The sequence below is a fragment of the Chiloscyllium punctatum genome, chromosome 36 (genome assembly GCF_047496795.1).
Source record: "Chiloscyllium punctatum isolate Juve2018m chromosome 36, sChiPun1.3, whole genome shotgun sequence".
Lineage (NCBI taxonomy): Eukaryota > Metazoa > Chordata > Chondrichthyes > Orectolobiformes > Hemiscylliidae > Chiloscyllium > Chiloscyllium punctatum.
In genome coordinates, this window is record NC_092774.1 from 26,862,829 (window position 1) to 26,883,305 (window position 20,477).

General features: G+C 50.2%; 1 protein-coding gene across 3 annotated transcripts; it reads right to left on the reverse strand.

The window, feature by feature from the left end:
* Positions 1 to 13,707: 13,707 nt before the first annotated feature.
* On the reverse strand, positions 13,708 to 18,714 carry LOC140460305 (uncharacterized). 3 transcript variants are annotated; one of them, XM_072554775.1, is made up of 2 exons: positions 18,646 to 18,714; positions 13,708 to 15,561 (listed from the first exon to the last, which is right to left on the reverse strand). In XM_072554775.1, the coding sequence occupies exon 2, from the start codon at positions 15,151 to 15,153 to the stop codon at positions 14,269 to 14,271; it is 885 nt and encodes a 294-aa protein (XP_072410876.1). In that variant the 5' UTR covers positions 15,154 to 15,561; positions 18,646 to 18,714; the 3' UTR covers positions 13,708 to 14,268. The 3 variants fall into 3 exon arrangements, with proteins under 3 accessions (XP_072410876.1, XP_072410875.1, XP_072410878.1); XM_072554774.1 differs by lacking the exon at positions 18,646 to 18,714 and adding an exon at positions 18,533 to 18,626; XM_072554777.1 differs by lacking the exon at positions 18,646 to 18,714 and adding an exon at positions 18,388 to 18,444.
* Positions 18,715 to 20,477: the final 1,763 nt, after the last annotated feature.

The window sequence follows — 20,477 nt, forward strand, 5'->3', positions numbered from 1 at the left end:
ATGTGTAAGTTAGCACGGCTAACCCACACAAACCTGCACCTACTTGGGCACGATGGGTACTATAACATGGCCAATCCACCCTCACCTGCACATCCCTGGGCACTATGCATCATTTAGCATGATCAATCCACCCTAACCTGGGCACAGTTAAAAATCACACAAACGCGGGTTATAGTCGAACAGGTTTATTTGGAAGAACAATCATTCGGAGCACTGCTCCTTCATCAGGTGGTTGTGGAGAATAAGACCATAAGGCACAGAATTTATGGAAAGACATTTGTGGCCTGCCACTGAAATGATATATTGAACAAATCGGGATTGTTAAGTCTTTCATCTTTTAGAATGGATTGCAGGTATCATTAATATGTAAATCCCAGAACTTCCTGTAAGGCCCCCTCTCAAGATAACATAAGGCTTTACAACAAAAGGTGGCATCTCAGCTCAGACAATGCATTAAAGGTATGAGGTCAGAGTTTGCCTGTATCTCACTCTTGACTCAGACTGTTTCTATTTCCAAAGCAGGAATTTATAAAATATTATCTGGATTGACTGCCTGCATGAACTGCCGAGTCTCATCCACCAGCTGAAATGACTGGATAGGGAGGGCTTGATCCCCACAGTGCAATGAATTCCCACTTTCCACCAAAATCCCAAATGTCCACACTCACTCAGTTGCTCTCTCATAAATCAAATATTTCATTGTAACTTCTTCTGCTCCCAGCCTCCAGTCTTCACAACCACACTTCTGCTTTCACCGAGGATAATTAGTCATACAGCATGGAAACAGACCCTTTGGTCAAACTCGTCTGTGCCAAACAGATATCCGAAATTAATCTAGTCCCATTTGCCAGCATGTGGATCTTATGGTTCTAAACCATTCCTATTCATGTACCCAGCCAGATGCATTTTAAATATAATTGTACCAGCCCCACCACTTCCTCTGGCAACTCATTCCATACATCCACAACCCTCTGCGTGAAAAAGTTGCCCCTCAGGGCCCTTTTAAATCATTCCCCTCTCACCTCATACATATGCCCTCTAGTTTTGGACTCTCCTACCTTGGGGAAAAGACCTTGGATATTCACCCTATCCATGCCCGTTATAAACCTCGATAAGGCTGCCCCTCAGCCTCCGATGCTCCAGGGAAAATATCCTGGATCTACTCAGCCTTTCCCTGTAGTTCAAACCCTCCAAGTCTAGCAACATCCTCGCAAATCTTTTCCGACCCCTCTCAAAGTTTCACAAGTTATTTCCGAAAGCAGGGAGACCAGAACTGGATGCACTATTCCAAAAGTTGCCTTACCAAGTTACAGCCACAACATGATCTCCCAATGCCTATACACAATGCTCTGACCAATAAAGGAAATCATACCAAACACATTCTTCACTATCCTGTCTATCTGCGACTCCACTTTCAAGGAGGCATGAACCTGAACTCAAAGGTCTCTTTGTTCTGCAACACTCCCCTTCAATGTACCAGTCCTGCCTGCATTGCTTGACCAAAATGCAAAACCTCACATTTCTCTAAATTAAACTCCATCTGCCACTCCTTGGCCCATTGGTCCATCCGATCAATTCTAATTTATAGTGAATTCTGCTTCCTCTCTTATTCTCTAGAAGCTGAAAATCTCCATCCCACACACTCTCTCTCCCTTCTCACTTTGTAGAACCTAATCCCTGCTGTCCTCATCCTGAAGGGTCTGGTTCATGCTGTTTAACAGGCCCACACTCAGGGGAGATCTAATTGAAACATACAGAATACTGAACGGCCTGGACAGAGTGGATGTTGGGAAGATGTTTCCATTGGGAGGAGAGACTAGGGCTCGAGGCACAGTCTTAGAGTAAAGGGAAGACCCTTTACATTGGAGATAAGGAGAAACATGTTCAGCCAGAGAGTAATGAATCTATGGAATTAACTGCCACAGAAGGCTGTGGAGGCCAGGTCACTGAAGATATTTAAGACTGACATAGATAGGTTCTTGAGTATCAAGTGGATCGAGGGTTATGGGGAGGAAGCAGGAGAACGCAGATAAGAAACTTAATAGCCACGATTGAATGGTATGAGCAAACCCAATGGGCTGAATGGCCTAATTGCTGCTCCTAGATCTGATGGTCTCGCTGTCCTGGACACAAACTGCATGAATCCAAGTAAGATTCAGTTAATCCATTTTTTAAGGTTAGAATCAGTCCAACCATTGTGGTACAGACAGCCTCACACAGGGAAACTCACACCTTCAATAGGTTATCTGGGACAATATGACACCAATTGGGAATGTAACTTTTAGAAAAGGTTTTGCTATTTACATATGAAAGAACTGAAACCAACATGGTTATTCTCAAAGAGGAGAGACTTAATAATAACCCAGGTCTTTTTCAATATATAATTTCAGTTACATCCCACTGTAAACTTTTGCTATAGATTCAGTGTCATACAATCTTATTCTTCACAACCACCTGATGAAGGAGCAGCAGTCTGAAAGCTAGTGCTTCCAAATAAACCTGTTGGATCATAACCCTGTGTTTTTGATTTTTAACTTTGGGCACAGACCGTGAGAATTGGGAGCAGGAGTTGGCCATTTGATCTTTGGAACCTGAACCAGCATTGAACAGACCATAACTGGATATGAATCTTCCTACATCTCGGTGGATAGGCTGAGACTTTCTTCACTGGAGCACAGGAGATTGAGAACTGACCTTATAGAGGTTTGTAAAATCATGAGAAGTATATACGAGGTGAATGGCAGGTGTCATTTCCCTCAGTTGGGGGTTTCAGGATTAGGCAGCAAATTTTGAAAGGAGAGAGGAGAAAGGTTTTGAAAAGATTTGAGGCAGCTTTTTTAAAAAAAATACAGTAGTTCATGTGTGGAATGAATGTCCAGAGGAAGTGATGTTACTTTCAAAAGACATTTGGTTAATTACATGAATAGGAAAGGTTCAGAGGGATATGGGCCAAACACTGGCAGGTCGGACTAGATTAGTTTGTGAATATATTCAACGTGGACTAGTTGGACTGAATGGTCTGTTTCTTTGCTGTATGACACTGTAACTGTTCTGTACTTGTCTTCAAAACATTTTCTTGCTTTTCCACATAAACATCCACTTTATTGTTGCTCAAAACTCAGATGAACTCAGCCTTGAATATATTCAATGACCCCTAACTGCAGGAAGACATCCACAATTCTGAACACAATTCCTTTTGTTAATATACCACTTGCTTTGCTGATTGCTTGCTGCACCTGTCTGACACTGGCAGTGACTGGTGCAGAAAGACACTGAGCTCCCTTTCTACATCCACATATTCCCTATTCCCTTTTGCCCGAAACATCGACTGTCCTGCCCCTCAGATGCTGTCTGACCTGCTATGCTTTTCCAGCACCACACCTACTGACTCTAATCACCATTATCTGCAGATCTCACTTTCTCCACCTCTCAGTATATCACCATTTAAATAATACACTTCCTTTCTGCTCTTTTTCACAACTTCACATTGTTGTACTCTTTTTCTCATGTTTCCAACTGTGGTCTTCTCTACATTGGGGAGACTGAGCATACACTTGGGAACGGTTTGCTGAGCGTCGCAGGCAGGTCCACAGTCACTACCCACTTTAATTCCCTTTCCCACTCCCTTTCTGAAAAGACTATCTTAGGCCTTCTCCATTGCCACAATGAACCAAACAGCAAATTGGAGGAACAACACCTCATCTTCCGCCTGGGCAGCGTAGAGCCCAGCGGACTCAACGTTAAGTTCTCCAGTCTCAAATAACCTCACTTCCCATCTCTTTCCCACCATTCCTCCCCCCCCCAACGACTCCCTTCTCAGCCCCTCCCCCTCATTTCCACTCCTCCTTGTCACTAACCAGATTTATTTCTCCCATTCACCAACCAGGTCAGACCTTTCACCTATCCCCACTTCACCACCCTGCCCCCAGAACACCATTTATCTGCACTCATCCCCAATCCTGAAGAAGGGTTACACCTGAAACGTCGACTTCTCCACCTCCTGATGCTACCTGGCTTCTTCTGTCCTTCCAGCCTCCTGCCTGTCTATTTTGCCAATTGCGACACAGACGTGGAGCAACGTTTCCAGAGTCTGTCCCCACCCCGATTCACTCCCTTTCCTTTCAGTTGCTGCAAGTCAACAACAGAACCCCAGAATGAAAAAAAATGGAAAAGGTGGTGAGAAAAGAGTGCCGTACTCACAGATGTTGGACAGAGGAAGGAGATTGCAGTCTGGGGTGAAGCTCAATCTTCATTCAGAGAAACAGGAGCAGCCGCATCTTCAGAAACTCATGGTCCAACTTCCGCATTCAGACAATGGGGTGTCTCTGATTAGCAGGAGGACTAGACTCCTTCCGGTCCTCCAGTACTCCCTATTGGTCAATCAAAAGAAGATCGCGCGCCTTTTTGTGCGGACTGCGATGAGCATGCCCAGTATTTTGCTGACACCCAGCGAGCATGCGCACGGCATTGCTGACACCGTCAAACATGCGCTGTATGCTCTATCGAGATGCTGGTGTTACTGACAGATTTTAGTCTTTTTTTTTCCTTTTTTTATTTTTTTCTTTTTTCTTTTTTTTTTTTATGATCACAAACAACTCAACCATCCACACACACCCCCAACCAGCTCTTTTTTTTAAATTTAACCCCCACACTACCGCCTAAGTGCGGTAGTGCTTATTTTTATTCCCCAGCACCCATGGTGTGTGTGTGTGTGTGTAGATGTGAGACACAGTGAAAGACACAAAGTGACACTCCTGTTTATTTTTTTTTTTTTTTTTTTTTTAAAAATTAACCCCCACACTACCGCCTAAGTGCGGTAGTGCTTATTTTTTCCCCAGCACCCATGGTGTGTGTGTGCAAGTGTGAGACACAGTGAGAGACACAAAGTGTACGAATCTTTATTCAATTTCCACCACCAGGAAGATATGAAAAACACCCGCGTGGCCAGTGACAAGCACTGCCCTTCAAACCACAGGGCAATGCTGTGTGAGCAAAACAGTGAAGGGGAGGGTAGGGACTAAATCAAAATAGAGTTGGAGGGAGAAATGATGCACTCCACTCCCTGCGGCGCCCACCTCTCCCTGAACGACTCCAGGGTGTCGGTGGACACCGCGTGCTCCTTCTCCAAGGACACCCGGGCTCTAACGTAACCCCGGAAGAGGGGCAGGCAGTCGGCCCTAACGACCCCCTCCACGGCCCGCTGCCTGGACCTGTTGATGGCCAGTTTGGCCAGGCCCAGGAGCAGACCCACGAGGAGGTCCTCGGACCTGCCCTCCCTCCTCCGTACCGGGTGCCCGAAGATCAGGAGCGTGGGACTGAAGTGCAGCCAGAAACAGAGGAGAAGGTTCTTAAGAAAATCAAAAAGGGAGTGCAAACGCCCACAACCAATATATACATGGTCCACGGACTCCACAGCGCCACAGAACAAGCAGTTGGGCTGGGAGTCCGTGAACCACCGCAACCTGCGGTTGCAGGGGACTGCTGCGTGCAGCACCCTCCACCCCAGATCCCCGAGAGAAAGGGGGAGGACTCCCGCGTAGAGAGCCCTCCACTGGGGATCCCCACCGCCCGGTGGCAAATGGGCACGCCAAGGCGTGTCCGGACGGTGGATGAGGGAGAAGAGGTGGACGGTGTGCAGCAGCAGTCTATACAGGGCCTTCCTTTTAATATCCTTAAAAGAAACAAAATTAAAATTCCGGAGGCGGCTCAGGTTGTGGGGCACAGGCTCCCGCGGGAAGTACGGGACCTTGGGGCCAATGTGAAATTCCGTCCGGGCTGGAGTGAGCGCGGACGGGATCCCACCGCACACCTGAGCGTCCTCCAACTGGTGCACTACGTCGGGTCCGAGCACCGCCGTTTTAAGGCGTCGGATGGCGGTGGCCACGTACCGGACGTCTACCGCTGCCCTGCTCGCTATGTCCTGCGGCAGCGTCCAGCCCAGGCCCCCGGCACCCAGCACGTCCCCGACCCTGGTCGCCCTCGCCGCCACGGCCCTCCCCTCCGACAGCCACTCGAACCCGCGAGTACGGAGGTGCGGATTCCTGAGCAACGGCTCCCTGACGACAGCCGCTACTCCAGCCGGAGGGTAGGCGCGACGCGATTCGACCATGTTCCAGACAGTGATCAGGTCCTGGTAAAAGACAGGCAGCACCTTGAGGGCGACCTCCAAACCGTCACGGTCGACGAACAGGAGCTGCGTGTCGTAGTTGAGGTTACGCACCTGGCGGAAAAAATACGTCGCCAGGGCGCACCACCTAGGAGGAGGCTCGACGTAAAGGTATCGCCGCAAGGTCTGAAGGCGGAACGTCGCGACCTGGGTGCGGACGCACACCAGCGACTGACCGCCCTCCTCGATAGGGAGACTCAGAACCTGCGCGGCGACCCAGTGCATCTTTTTGTCCCAGAAGAAGTCGACCAACGTTCTCTGGATGTCAGCGACAAAGCCAGGAGGAGGGACCAAAGTGACCAGCCGGTACCACAGCATGGCGGCCACCAGCTGGTTTATGACCAGCACTCGACTCCTGTAAGATAGCACTCGGAGCAGTCCTGTCCAGCGGCCTAGGCGAGCCGAGACTTTGGCCTCCAGCTCCTGCCAGTTGGCCGGCCAGGATTCCTCAGCCGGGCCGAGGTAGACCCCCAGGTAGAGGAGATGGGTGGTACTCCAGCTGAACCCCCGTAACTCCTCCGGCAGAGAGTCCACCCGCCACGGGCCGACCAGTAGTCCGGAACACTTGGCCCAGTTGATCCTGGCGGAAGACGCCGCCGAGTACACGGCCTGGCACTCGCGCATCCTCCCCAGGTCAGCCGGGTCGGTGAAAGTGAGGAGCACGTCGTCGGCGTAGGCCGAGAGGACCACCCCCGTGCCCGCGCCGCGCAGAACCAGCCCCGACAACCTCCTCCGCAAGAGGCGCAGGAAAGGCTCCACGCACAGGGAATACAGCTGGCCGGACAGGGGGCAGCCTTGACGCACTCCTCTCCCGAAGCGAAGGGGCGCCGTCAGGGACCCGTTAACTTTAACCAGACACTCTGCGGCGGCGTACAAAAGTCGGATCCGGGCGACGAACCGCGTCCCGAACCCGAACGCCCGCAGAGTCCCGAGCAGGTACTCGTGATCGACCCTGTCGAACGCCTTCTCCTGGTCGAGGGACAGGAAGGCGCTCGGCAGACCAGCCCGTCGACAGAAATGGATCAGGTCCCGGACCAGGTGGACGTTGTCGTGTATCCTCCGGCCCGGGACCGTGTAGGACTGGTCCGGGTGAATCATGTGGGCCAGCACGGAAGCCAGGCGAGAAGACAACACCCTGGCGAAAATTTTGTAATCCGTGCTGAGGAGGGAGACCGGACGCCAGTTCTTCAAAGAACGAAGGTCCCCCTTCTTCGGCAGCAGGACGATGACCGCCCTGCGCCAAGAAAGGGGCAGCTGTCCGGCATTTAGACACTCCCCCAGGACCTGTGCGTAGTCGTTCCCCAGGACGTCCCAGAACGCCCTGAAGAACTCCACAGTCAGCCCGTCCAGCCCCGGGGTTTTGCCCCTCGAGAGCCGGTCGAGGGCGCCGGTCAGCTCCTCTAAGGTGACGGGAGCGTCGAGCCTTCCGGCGTCCTCCGGGCTGAGCTGCGGCAGGTCCTCCCACAGAACTCTGCGAGCGTCCTCGCTGGACGGATCCGGAGAGAACAGAGCCGTGTAATAGTTTCGGACGTGGGCCCTGACGCCCTCCGGATCCGAGACGAGGGACCCGTCGTCGGCCAGCAGCACAAGGAGCTGCTGACGGGTGCCGCGCCTTTTTTCCAGCGAGTAGAAGAAGGGGGAGCCGCGGTCCAGGTCCTGCAGGAGCTGGATCCGCGACCTCACGTACGCGCCCCGAGCCCCGACGAGCTGCAGGTCCCGGAGCGCGGCCTTCTTCTCTTCGTACACCCCGCGCAGGGCCGGGTCCGCGTCGGGCTGACCGAGGCGTGACTCCAGGTCGAGCATCTCCCTCTCCAACTCCGCGATCCTGGATTTCCGCCTCTTGGTCGACCCCCTCGCGTACTCCTGACAGAAGACGCGGACGTGAGCCTTGCCCACGTCCCACCATAGCCTCAGGGAGGGGAAGCTTCCCCGCTTCCTTCTCCAGCCGGCCCAGAAACGACGAAACGAGTCCCGGAACCGCTCGTCCTCCAGCAGCAGGTTGTTAAAGTGCCAGTACGCGGAGCCGAGCCTGGCGCCGAACGGAAGGAGTTCCGCCCACACCAGGTGATGGTCCGTGCACGACACCTGCCGCGTGGAGGCCTTCGGAAAACAGGAGGCGTACGCCCGCGAAACGTACAGGCGGTCGATTCTGGACGCTCCGACCCCAGGCCTCACGAAGGTGAAGGCGATGGAGTCGGGATGGAGAGTCCGCCAGACGTCCACCAGGTCGAAGGACTTGACCAAGTCCCCCAACCTCTTCCCCGACGCGCAGCCAGTGCGGGTACCGCCGTGGTCCCTGCCCTCGAGGACGCAGTTAAAATCTCCCCCGAGGACGACGCACTGGTTCTCGTCGATGGAAGCCAGATGAGCGGACAGTTCTTCGAAGAAGCTCGCTTGCCTCGGCCCGGCCAGGGGAGCGTATACGTTCACCAAGTGAAGCACCGCGCCCCCCAGCCGAACCGTCAGGTGAAGCAAACGGCCTGGCACCGGCTCCCTGACCCCCAAGATCTCGGGCTGAAAATGCGGGGCCAACAGGATAGCCACCCCGCCAGATCTGCGGGTGAGGTGACTCATGTAGACCCCCCCTCGCCACTCCAGGAGCCAGGTGGCTTCGTCTCCCGGGGTAGTGTGGGTTTCTTGCAGGAAGCACACCGCATACCTCCCGTCCCGGAGGACCGAGAGGGTCTGGAATCTGCGCTGTGACTCCCTGCTGCCGTTGATGTTGAGGCTGGCTATAGTAGTCTCCATGTCGGAAGCGTTGTGCTACCACCACCAGTACAGTTAAAAACAAATACAATTACTGGGAGGACGAGGGAGGGGCACAGGAGTCCCTCGCCCTCACCAGGAGTGCCCCCAGGAAGTTCCTGACTCGCTTTCGCTCGTTGACGTCGAGCCCAGGCGCCTGGCGAGCAGCGTGGGCCGACCAATAAACTTTTTCATAAGAGCTCCAGCGGTCGAGCGCCAGTTGGGCTCTATCCCGGCGACCTCGAGTTTCCTCGACAAATTCCCGGAGTTCCTCGAGGGGGATGAGGGGGAGATCGGCGGGGGGCACCTGGGACTCAAAAACGTCACTGCAGACGGAGTCCGCGTCGTCCCCGGTGTCCGCCACCGATCCCGAACCCTCCTCCGGGAGGTCGCCCTCGGTCGCCGACCCCTCCCCCACCGAGAGGATGGGGGCTGGTCCGGCGCCGCCAACAGGCCTCGAACCCCCGGCGACCCCACCCCCAGGGTCACCGGCGGTACCTTCCTCGGCGCACCCCGTCCCGGAACGCCCCGAGTTCGGGTCGTCGGGCGGCGGAGGCTCGGGGCCCCGCTCTCCTCCCGACACCGGGACGCCTGGCTCCTCGGGGAAAAGGTCATCCCCCAGGAAAAGGTCGTCCCCCAGGGCCAAGGCTCCCGGAAAAACAGTCTGGGAGGGAGGAGCGGGGATAACACCTACCTCCCCTCCGCCGCTCGGCGACCCAGTAAAGGGTCCTTTGTCGTCGCCCGCACCGCGGCCCTCGTGGTTGTCAAAGTCCCCCCCAGGGGCCAGTGGAGTCGAAGCAGCAGGAAGCCCTGCCGTAGCCCCTGGGGGTTTGGGCAGGTCAGGCCGCGGTGCGGGATCGTTGGTGGGTCCTGTGGGCCCATCCCCTGGAGAGGGGCAGCGCCGCCGGCGCGCTGCAGGACTGTCTCTCCCCTCCAAGGGCCAGCCCCTCTTCCCCAGAGAGACAGGGGGGGATTTAAGGGCCTTCCCCTCCCCGCCCGCCTTGGTGGTCATGGGGCCTGAGGCCCCTCCCCCCAGCCTTTCCCGGAATACGATTGGCTGGGGGAAGGCAGGGGGCGTGGCCAGGGTGGGGAGGGTCAGCCGTGTCACTTCCTGCCCCGCCCCTGGTTTATCAGGTGATAGCGGGCGGGGCAGGGGCCCAGTTCCCTCTCCGGGGCCTGGAGACACGGTGGCTGCGGGAGATTGGGCAGCAGTGGTCCCCCCCAGGTTAGTGCCAGGGTGTGGCTGGGCGGGGCAGGGCTCGGGCTCGGGCTCGGGGTCCCCGGGGCCTGGTGTTGCAGGGCCTGGGGCAGGCGTCGCAGCCCCAGGGGTTTCTCCATCGGGGCGGGGGGTAGACGTGGGGTCAGGGTCGGGTACGGGTCCGGGGGTTTGGGGGTCAGGGTTCCCGCGCCGGGGCGACGCTGGCACGGCCGCAAGGGTTACACCTGAAACGTCGACTTCTCCACCTCCTGATGCTACCTGGCTTCTTCTGTCCTTCCAGCCTCCTGCCTGTCTATTTTGCCAATTGCGACACAGACGTGGAGCAACGTTTCCAGAGTCTGTCCCCACCCCGATTCACTCCCTTTCCTTTCAGTTGCTGCAAGTCAACAACAGAACCCCAGAATGAAAAAAAATGGAAAAGGTGGTGAGAAAAGAGTGCCGTACTCACAGATGTTGGACAGAGGAAGGAGATTGCAGTCTGGGGTGAAGCTCAATCTTCATTCAGAGAAACAGGAGCAGCCGCATCTTCAGAAACTCATGGTCCAACTTCCGCATTCAGACAATGGGGTGTCTCTGATTAGCAGGAGGACTAGACTCCTTCCGGTCCTCCAGTACTCCCTATTGGTCAATCAAAAGAAGATCGCGCGCCTTTTTGTGCGGACTGCGATGAGCATGCCCAGTATTTTGCTGACACCCAGCGAGCATGCGCACGGCATTGCTGACACCGTCAAACATGCGCTGTATGCTCTATCGAGATGCTGGTGTTACTGACAGATTTTAAGTGTCCAAATGCCAATAGGAAAAAAAAGGGGTAGAGCCACAATATTTTTTCTCCGTGGTTCGACATTTGATTGGTTTTGCATTTTGTCTCGCTGCTCAACTTTTATATGTCTTCTCCCCTTGTTGAGAGAGTCTCCCCGTGAGCTGACTTTGGGTAGCGCTTTAACCAGTTACACAGACTGAAGAAACATTGCACTATTCGCAGGAGGGAGTGACTGTACACGTTTCCTGAGTGTGATCCCAGTTTCAATTGTTCATCGGAAACACAGAACCAAAAGGATACCAGAACTGCGGAGAATTTAGGGAAATGTGGGGACTGAGGGAAGGGATTCCATTCCCTGGGGGCACTGGAGGTTCATCAGCTCAGTCGCAGTGCGGACAGGCCGTTCTTCAAAAAATTATTACAACATTATTTCAACATTATTTCCCATTGACAAAAACACATTCACGCTGCCTGATTACCTTGAACTTATACAAGTGCTCTGTCATAATATCTTTGATAATAGCTTTGAACATTTTCCCCATTACATATGTTAAGTTAAATGGTCTCCCTTTTTGAAGAAAGGATTTGTCCAATCTAAAAAAAAACCCACCCCTGAAACTAATGAAGTTTGGAAATTAAAACCAATACATTAACTATTACGGGGAGAATGCGGGGAAGTGGAGTTGAAATGCCTATTAGCCATGATTGAATGGCGGAGTGGACTCGATAGGCCGAATGGCTTTACTTCCACTCCTATGTTTTATGGTCTTATTTCACGCCCTAATTTCTCTTTAAGAGTCTAGGATGAATTCCTTCAAATACCCGGGACTTATCAGCTCGGAGTTCCAACAGTTTACTCAGTACTAGTTTCCTGGTGATTGTAATTTTCTTCAGTTCCTCCCTCCCTTTCAATTCCTGATTTACAGCTAGTTCTAGGGTGTTACTTGTATCCTCTCAAGCGAAGTCAGATTCAAACTCTTTTCAATTCATCTGCCATCTCTTTATCCTCCATTACTGAATCCCCAGACTCATTTTCAGCAGAACCAACACTTATTTTGTTAACTATTTTTAAGAAAAGCTGACAAAACTTTCCACCCTGTTTTTATAATTTTTTTAGCTAACTTTCTAACCCTAATTGTCGTGCTACTGCCTGCATTATTTCTGATATTTTGCCATAGCTCTTAACTCTAGCATCAACTTGTCTACGTATTCTATTGAACTGACCTTGATTAAGTGTTGCAAAACACACAAGGGCAAATCTTTCCTCTCCAGAAAGTCTTAGTACTTAACACGATAAAATTCACTTTGAAATATTGCGCATCCAAATTTTACCAAGCACATACTACAGATTCAACATCCCACAAAGACACCCAGTTTTGTTATGATCTTTAATTCTGAAGATAAATTTGAATACCCAGTGATTAACTGGAAGAACTCTTCATTAAGATTTCACATTTTAAAACAAATAAAAATTACCCATTAACTGGTGTAACTCAGCAGAATGGGATGTATGGCCTTAAATTGTAAATCTAGTTTTCTTTACATCCCTGCAAGAGTTCCCACGAATCTTTACAAGAGTCTTGATAGTTCATTCACTTGCTGGGAATAGTCCAAGGGATACAACATCTCTCGAGGATTCACTTAAATCCTTCTCAGGATTCCAAGTATTCCTGGTAATTGTATGTGGGAAAAGATCTGCCACCCTGGCAACCCACAATAGGCCCACAAAAGCAAAATTGGCCAAACTGTACCAAAACACGCAGAATGCCTTAGCAGGGACCAAGCAGGCTAACAAGTGAAACTAGACAGCACTTGCAGACAAGGGAATACCTGTACACCTCAAGTACCCACGAACAATGACAGAATACCACAGCTATCCCAAAGCCCTGAGGGCAGTTTCACAACCCAGCAGTACCAAAGCCACACAAAAGGACAGGTCAGACAGAGAGGCACCAGCAAGAGCATTGCTCCCAGGACAGTACAATGGAAGCACCTCACCGTTTCAGAGGAGACATTAGCACCTACGCAAACAGACACACGCGCTCTCATGCACACACACTCTCTCATGCATGCACACACAGGTCTATGGGGTGAATTTGCATTTGCAGATACATTCAATTTTGATCAAAAAGCACACAACCTGCAGGCAGTTGATACATGTAATATTTGTAAATTCCTCCTTTGGAAATAGAACCAGTCTGATTCAAGATTGGGATACAGACAGACTCAAACCTCACACATTTCATTGTTGTCTGAACTGAGATGAAACCTATTTCTATAAAACCTTAAGTCATCTCGAGAATCTGACTTCAAAGACTTTCTGGGATTTACACATTAATGAACTAAAACTTGCAACCTATTCTAAAAGACAAAAGACTTCACAACAATCTAGGTTTGTTCAATATATCCGATCAGTTGCACTATACTGTGATCTTTTGCTATAAATTCTGTCTTATGATCCTGCTCCACAGCTTCCTGATGAAGGAGCAGCGCTCCGAAAGCTAGTGGTTCCAAATAAACCACGATAACCTGATGTGTGATTTTTGAACTTGATCCAACCCAGTCCATCTCTGGCTCCTCCATATCATTTCGAGTGAAGGCAGCCCCCACCTCCCGGTGCTGCCAGGAAACTTTACAATGCTGAGGGAATGATGCAGGACCTGCACTCATGGAAAATTTACAATTTCTAACGATACTAGCTCCATCTGATACATGACATTGGAAACTTAGTGCAGGAAGCTGAAAGAAATGAGCAGCTTTCAAACAAAAACCTCTTGGAGCTCAAAGCTTTCAATGAAAGTCTGAGCCCAGCGGTAAGTTCAGATAACCTTTATCAAGACCCAACTTTATTACAGCTTCAGATCCCCCCCAGCAAAAAGGCGTAGAAAAAGTAGTTTTTTTAAAAAAAAACAGCTCAAGGTCAAAGAGTACACAGTCCCCCCACCCCCAACTTTCTTTACTATTAATCAGCACCAAGTTATCCCTTTGGAATTGGATCCTTGGTACAGCCTTAACCCGTAGGAAGTATTGCCTCACTCAGCAATTTCAACCCAGACCCTGTATCCAAGTAAGTTTCTCCCTGTTCATTTCCGCAGGTGGGGGAGTCGACCACACTGCTGTGGGTCTGGAGTCACATGTAGGCCAGCCCGGGTAAAGGATGGGACGACTGAATGAACCCTTTCCCACACGGCAGTTTCCTTTCCTAAAAAGGACATGAGTGAATCAGATGGGGGTTCTCATGCCCCCGCCCCCAAAAATGGTTTCATCGTTAGATTCCGAACTCCAGACTTCTGACTGAAATCCAATTCCACCATCTGCCACGATGGGATTCAAACCCAGGGGTCCAGTCAATAATGGGACTCTGCCATTGCTCCTTCAATCCCCCTGCCATGGCATGTGAACTCGCTGGTGCCTCTGCAGGTGGGAAGAGCGGGTGAATCCCTTCCCACACTGAGAGCAGGTGAATGGCCACTCCCCAGTGTGGACCCGCTGGTGGGCCAGCAGGGTGGAGGCCTGTGCAAAACCCTTCCCACACTCAGGGCAGCTGAAGGGTCTCTCCCCAGTGTGGACCCGCTGGTGCTTCAGTCTGTCGGACGAATTGCTGAAGGCTTTCCCGCACTCGGGGCAGGTGAAGGGCCTCTCCCTGGTGTGGACCCGCCGGTGGGTCAGCAAGGTGGAGGAGTGGGTAAAGCCCTTCCCACACTCGGGGCAGCTGAAGGGTCTCTCCCCAGTGTGGACCCGCTGGTGCTTCAGTCTGTCGGACGAATTGCTGAAGGCTTTCCCACACTCGGGGCAGCTGAAGGGCCTCTCCCCCGTGTGGACCCGCTGGTGCCTCAGCCGGGCGGAGGAATTGCTAAATTCCTTCCCACACTCAGGGCAGCTGAAGGGCCTCTCCCCAGTGTGTACCCGCTGATGTCTCAGCAGGGCTGAGGAATTGCTGAAGGCCTTCCCGCACTTGGTGCAAAGGAACGGCCTTTCCCCGGTGTGGACCTGCTGGTGGGTGAGCAGACTGGAGGCCTGGGTAAAGCCCTTCCCGCATTTGGGACAGCTGAAGGGTCTCTCCCCTGTGTGGACTCGTCGGTGCTTCAGCAGGTCAGAGGAATTGCTGAAGGCCTTACCGCACTCTGTGCAGGGGAACGACCTCTCCCCGGTGTGAGTGCGCCGATGAGTCTCCAGGGCAGACGGGAAATGGAAACTTTTCCCACAGTCACGACACTTGCATGGTTTCTCTACGGGGCAGGATCCCTCAGGTTTCTCCATGGCCAAAACTTCAGCTGCGCACAAACATGTGTAGAGCCCCTCCCCGGTCTGAATTCCTCTTTCCAGGTCATACAACTATTTCTGGCTCCACACTCAGTGCACTGCAACCATACGGTCTCTCATCCAGTCCCACTGATTCTGAAAACATATAGAAGCAGGAACCAAAAAGCTTTGCTCCTTTTCACAGAATCACAGTCGAAAATTGTTGTGTTCCCAATGGATTGAGTGACTGTCAGGCATTGACATCAAAGTGAGGACTGCAGACACTGGACATTCAGTGTTGAAAAGTGCGGTGCAGGAAAAGCACAGCAGGTCAGGCAGCATCCAAAGAGCAGGAGAGTCGATGTTTCAAGCATAAGGCCTTCATCTGTTGATTTTGAAACTTCTGTCTTCAGATCTTCAAATACTCTGTAAAGAAAATTACAAAAGTCATCACTGTCAGTCCAGGGTAGAAATTCAGAACAAGCAACTCTACTTTCTGCAGAACATTCTTTTCTTTTGTTATTCCACAAAATTGAGAGCATCATCCCACTCTCACTCTCACTCTCCCTCTCACTCCCCCTTCTGTTCTCACTCCACTCTAATTCTCCTGAAGGTGCTGATTCAGGATCTTACAGGGGCAGAAAAGCAAAAATGTCAAGACTGACATCTCTCTGAATTTTGGATAGCTCCACCTGAAAGTTAGTTTCTTTCCCAACACTGGAATACTGCTGAGAGTGAGCAGATCTGATTTTGGGAAGCAAAAACCGTCAATTCAGGGTGAACCTGCAATGCAGCTTCTTGACGAACAATGAGACATGAAATGGTTAACGTCCCCAGGAAGGGGGAGAAAACGAGACATCAAGGTATTGACACCGACACCAGAGAGAAAGTGAACATGCCGACCAGATATCCAGAATCAATCTAGGCCTATTTGCCAGCACTTGGCCTATACTCCTATAACCCCTTCGTATTCATATACCCATCCAGATGCCTTTTAAATGTTGTGATTGTACCAGCCCCCACCACTTCCTCTAGCAGCTTGTTCCTTACACACACTGCCCTCTGAATGAAAAAGTTGCCCCTTATGTCCCTTTTAAATCTTCCCTTCCCCACCCCACCCTTAACCTATTACCCTTACATTCTGGAGTATCCCATCTCAAGGAAAAGACCTTGACTATTTACCCTATCCATGCCTCTCATGATTTTATCAACTTCAGCCTCCAGCGCACAAGGGGGAAACATCCCCAGTCTGCTTGGCCTCTCCCTATCACTCAAACCCTCCAACCCTGGCAACATCCTTGTAAATTCTTTCTGAACCCTTTCAAGTTTCACAACATCCTTCTGATAGGACTGAGACCAGAACAGCACACAACATTCCAAAAGTGGCTTTGGTTCTGCTGAACAATGGCAATTTAATTCCAAAATATTAATTTCTTCATGAGAAGGGAATAATTGGCATTGTAGCTGTAAGAGGTCTCTTGCAGAAGAGTGAAGAACCAAGTGAGAGAACTTTCCATTAAAATGGAGAGGAACGGAGGTGATTCTGAGACTGGGGACTTATATCTAAAGCAAGGAAATTACAATGGCAGAGGCACAAACAGGCCACAACAAATGAGGGAACATGATTGAAAGAAATGACAAACATTTAAAGAGCACCTGGAGGATCTGCAACAGTTGTCCATTCCTTTCTGAAAAAATAAAACACAGAAGGTGGCACAGCCACGGGCTAACAAGGGACATGATGGATAGGATGAGATCCAAAGGAATGGTGTACAAATTGGCTAAAAATAAAGTACCAGATCTGAAGACTGGGAGCAGTTCAGGTTTCAACAAAAGGATTGATCAAAAGGGGAAAATGGGTATGTGAAGATAAAAAAAAATTAGAGAAAACAATAACAACTAGAACAGGCAAAGTTCTCATGTGGAACAAAGAGATGGCAGACCAATTACCCACATATGTTGCTTCTATCATCACAAAGGAGGACACAGGTAACATCCCCAAAATGTTGGGGAACACATGGTCCACTGAGAGCAGAACTGAAGGAAATGAGTAGTTGTGGGGAAATGGTGTTGGGGCAATTGATGGGATTAAAAGTTTACAAATCCCGGTGCTGGTAACCCACACCCCAAACTATGGTCCGAGGTCATGCAATTGGCAAATCTTGGGCTGATCTTAGCAGAACTATTTAATGGTAAGGTCCTACGGAGTGTTGCTGAACAAAGTGACCTTGGAGTGCAGGTTCATAGCTCCTTGAAAGTAGAGTTGCAGATAGATAGGATAGTGAAGAATGTGTTTGGTATGCTTTCCTTTATCAGTCAGAATATTGATACAGGAGTTGGGAGGTCATGTTGCAGCTGTACGTGACATTGGTTCGGTCACTTTTGGAATATTGCATGCAATTCTGGTCTCCTTCCTATCAGAAGGATGTATGAACCTTGAAAGGGTTCAGAAAAGATTTACAAGGATGATGCCAGGGTTGAGGGATTTGAGCTATAGGGAGAAGTTAACAGTCTGGCGGTTTTCCGTGGAGAGTCGAACAGTAAGGGGTGACTTTATAAAGGTTTATAAAATGATGAGGTGCACGGATAGAATAAATAGACAAAGTCTTCTCTCTGGGGTGGGGGAGTCGATAACTACAGAACATAGGTTTAGGATGAGAGGGAAAAGATTTAAAAGAGACCTAAGGGGCAACTTTTTCATGCAGAGAGTGGTAGGTGTATGGAATGAGCTGCTGGAGGAAGTGGAGGAAGCTAGTGTACTTCCAACATTTAAAAGGCATCTGGATGGGTATATGAATAGGAAGGGTTCGGAGGGATATGGGCCGGTGCTGGCTCAAGTTAACCCTCCTCCTGTATTGAATTTCCAATCTATCTTCATCATGTCTTTCCTCCACTCCTGGCGTTCTCTTTTCCCAGTCTACAAACTGAAAATAACATCAACACATCAATGCTCTCCTGGTCACTGCGATCTTGGAAGTACCCAGCGCCACAAATGATCAGATTTATTCACCTCAAATTCACAGTCCACCTTCGTGTCATTCTAGATCTCTCTCTCCCTCTCTCCCACTCCCTTTTCCTGTCTGAAGGACACACAGACCAAGCTCAGGGACAGGTCTCTCAGAGTGAAATGAGGAAATTCTAGTTGAATGACACCAACTGTCATTTCTCTCCCGGAAATGACGGCTGATGGTGCCCTCACCAAGATGGCCGCCCGCGCTCCCCGCCCCAAGTCAACATGAGCCTTATCCTTACAATGATGGCGCCCTGTTGCCCGGGCAACACGAGAGCTCCTCCGGCGGTGAAGTGGGCCTGGGGAGGTTTTATTCACGGCCTCAGGCCTCCCCCTAGGAGTTTATAAACTCCCCAGTCTCCCTCCTCCCGCGGTTCCCAATCCTACCCTGTCTCACTGTCTCCTCTCCCCGGGATGTTTATGAAACCTGTTCCTGATCTGAAGAAGGATCACTGGACCCGAAACACCTCCTCGATTTCTCTCGACAGACGCTGCCGGACCTGCTCAGCTTTTCCAGCGATTTCTGTTCTTGTTCCTTCAGCCGCCGGCGCCATTTCGCTCACACTCACGGCACGCATGCGCACTGCAGGGGCCCCATAGAGAGGTTTCTCGATCGCATGGGATCGTGGGAAATGAAGGCGCCATTAATGTCATGAAATCCAGTATCCCATATGCCTTCTTAATTGTCCTATTCATGTGTTAATGAAGTACACGTCAGGGGCAAATCTTTCAGCGATTTTAGATTTATGCATTGAGTGCAACACTACAGGTGTTTAACTCTAAACTCTAGTTCCAAATCAGTGTCAGTATAATCACTCTTTATCTGTTCTCAAATAAGCACCGAATCAATGCTCTCCATCTGACCCTTCTTAACGTCGATTTTCTTTAGTTTGCAGATTCCAACCCGCTGTTTTAATAATTTATTAAAATCTATTTCTGGTACATGGGCGTCGCTGGCTGGCCAGCATTTGGATCTCCTTGAGAATGTGATGGTGAGCTGCCTTCTTGAACCTTTGCAGTCCACATCCTGTACGGTGACCCACAATGTCTTGAGGGAAGGAATTCCAGGATTTGGACCAGTGACACTGAAGGAACAGTAATACATTTCCAAGTCAAGATGGTGAGTGGCTTGGAGGGGTACTTGCAAGAGGTTATGTTCCCATGTATTTGTTTTCCTGGTCCTTCTAGATGGAAGTGGTTGTTCGTTTGAAAGGCAATTTGTAAGGTGCTTTGGTAAATTTTTGCGGTACGTCTTGCAGATACTACACACTACTGCTTCTGAACAGTGGATAAGGTACCAATCAAGCAGGCAACATTGACCTGGATGGTTTGAAGCGTTTCAAATACAGTTGAAGCTGCAACCCATCCAAGCTAGTGGGGAGTATTCCATTACACTGCTGACTTGTGGCTTGTAGAAATTGGAACACGTTTTGGAGAGTCAGGAGGTGAGTTACTCACTGCAGTATTTCTGGCCTCTGACCTGCTCTTGTAGCCACTGTGTATATATGGTTCATCACGTTGAGTTTCTGTTCAATGGTAAACCCCAAGGATGTTGATCGTGAGGTATTTAGTGACAGTAACATTGTTGATATCACAGGTCAGTGGTCAGATTATTTCTTTTGGGGATGAGTCATTGTGTGACATTTGCATGGCATTCATGTTACTTGCCACTCATCAGCCCATTGGATATGGTTAAGATCTTGTAGCATTTCAAACTGAACTGCTTCAGTTTATGAGGAGTTGTTTATAGTGCTGAACATCTGCAATTATTGCAACATCTCCACTTCTGAACTTATGATGGAGGAAGGTCATTGATGAAGATGGTTTGGCATATGAACTCCTGCAGAGATGTCCTGAAGCCGAGATGACTGACCTCCACAAACCATAGCCATCTTTCCATGTACTAGGTATGACTTAATAATTAAGACATACAAAACTAATTGAAGGAATAGGTATGAGACAACCCTCTTCAGGTGTCTCCAGTGCAGGTTTTTCTGTTCTCGAAACAATCTGATAAGAGTTGACATTCATCAGCCTTTTGATCTTGGCAGGTTCCTTTCTCTCCAACATTTGTTTCACATTAGCAAGTTGAATTCTTCTGCAATTTTCAGGAAAATGTTTTACAGAAAGTAACATTCTTAATATCTGTGTAATGTTCCTTGGGAAAACTGTCTATAGTCCACCAGTTGGAGAGAATTTCTCTGAAAAGGTTTGTCAAATGCCCTGCTTCCACAAGACCCAGTGTTCCCAAAGTTGAAGTACTTTTAACAGCCCCTTTATATTTTCCAGAATTCCCATGATAGGAGACATGTGCCACTTATACCCACCACAA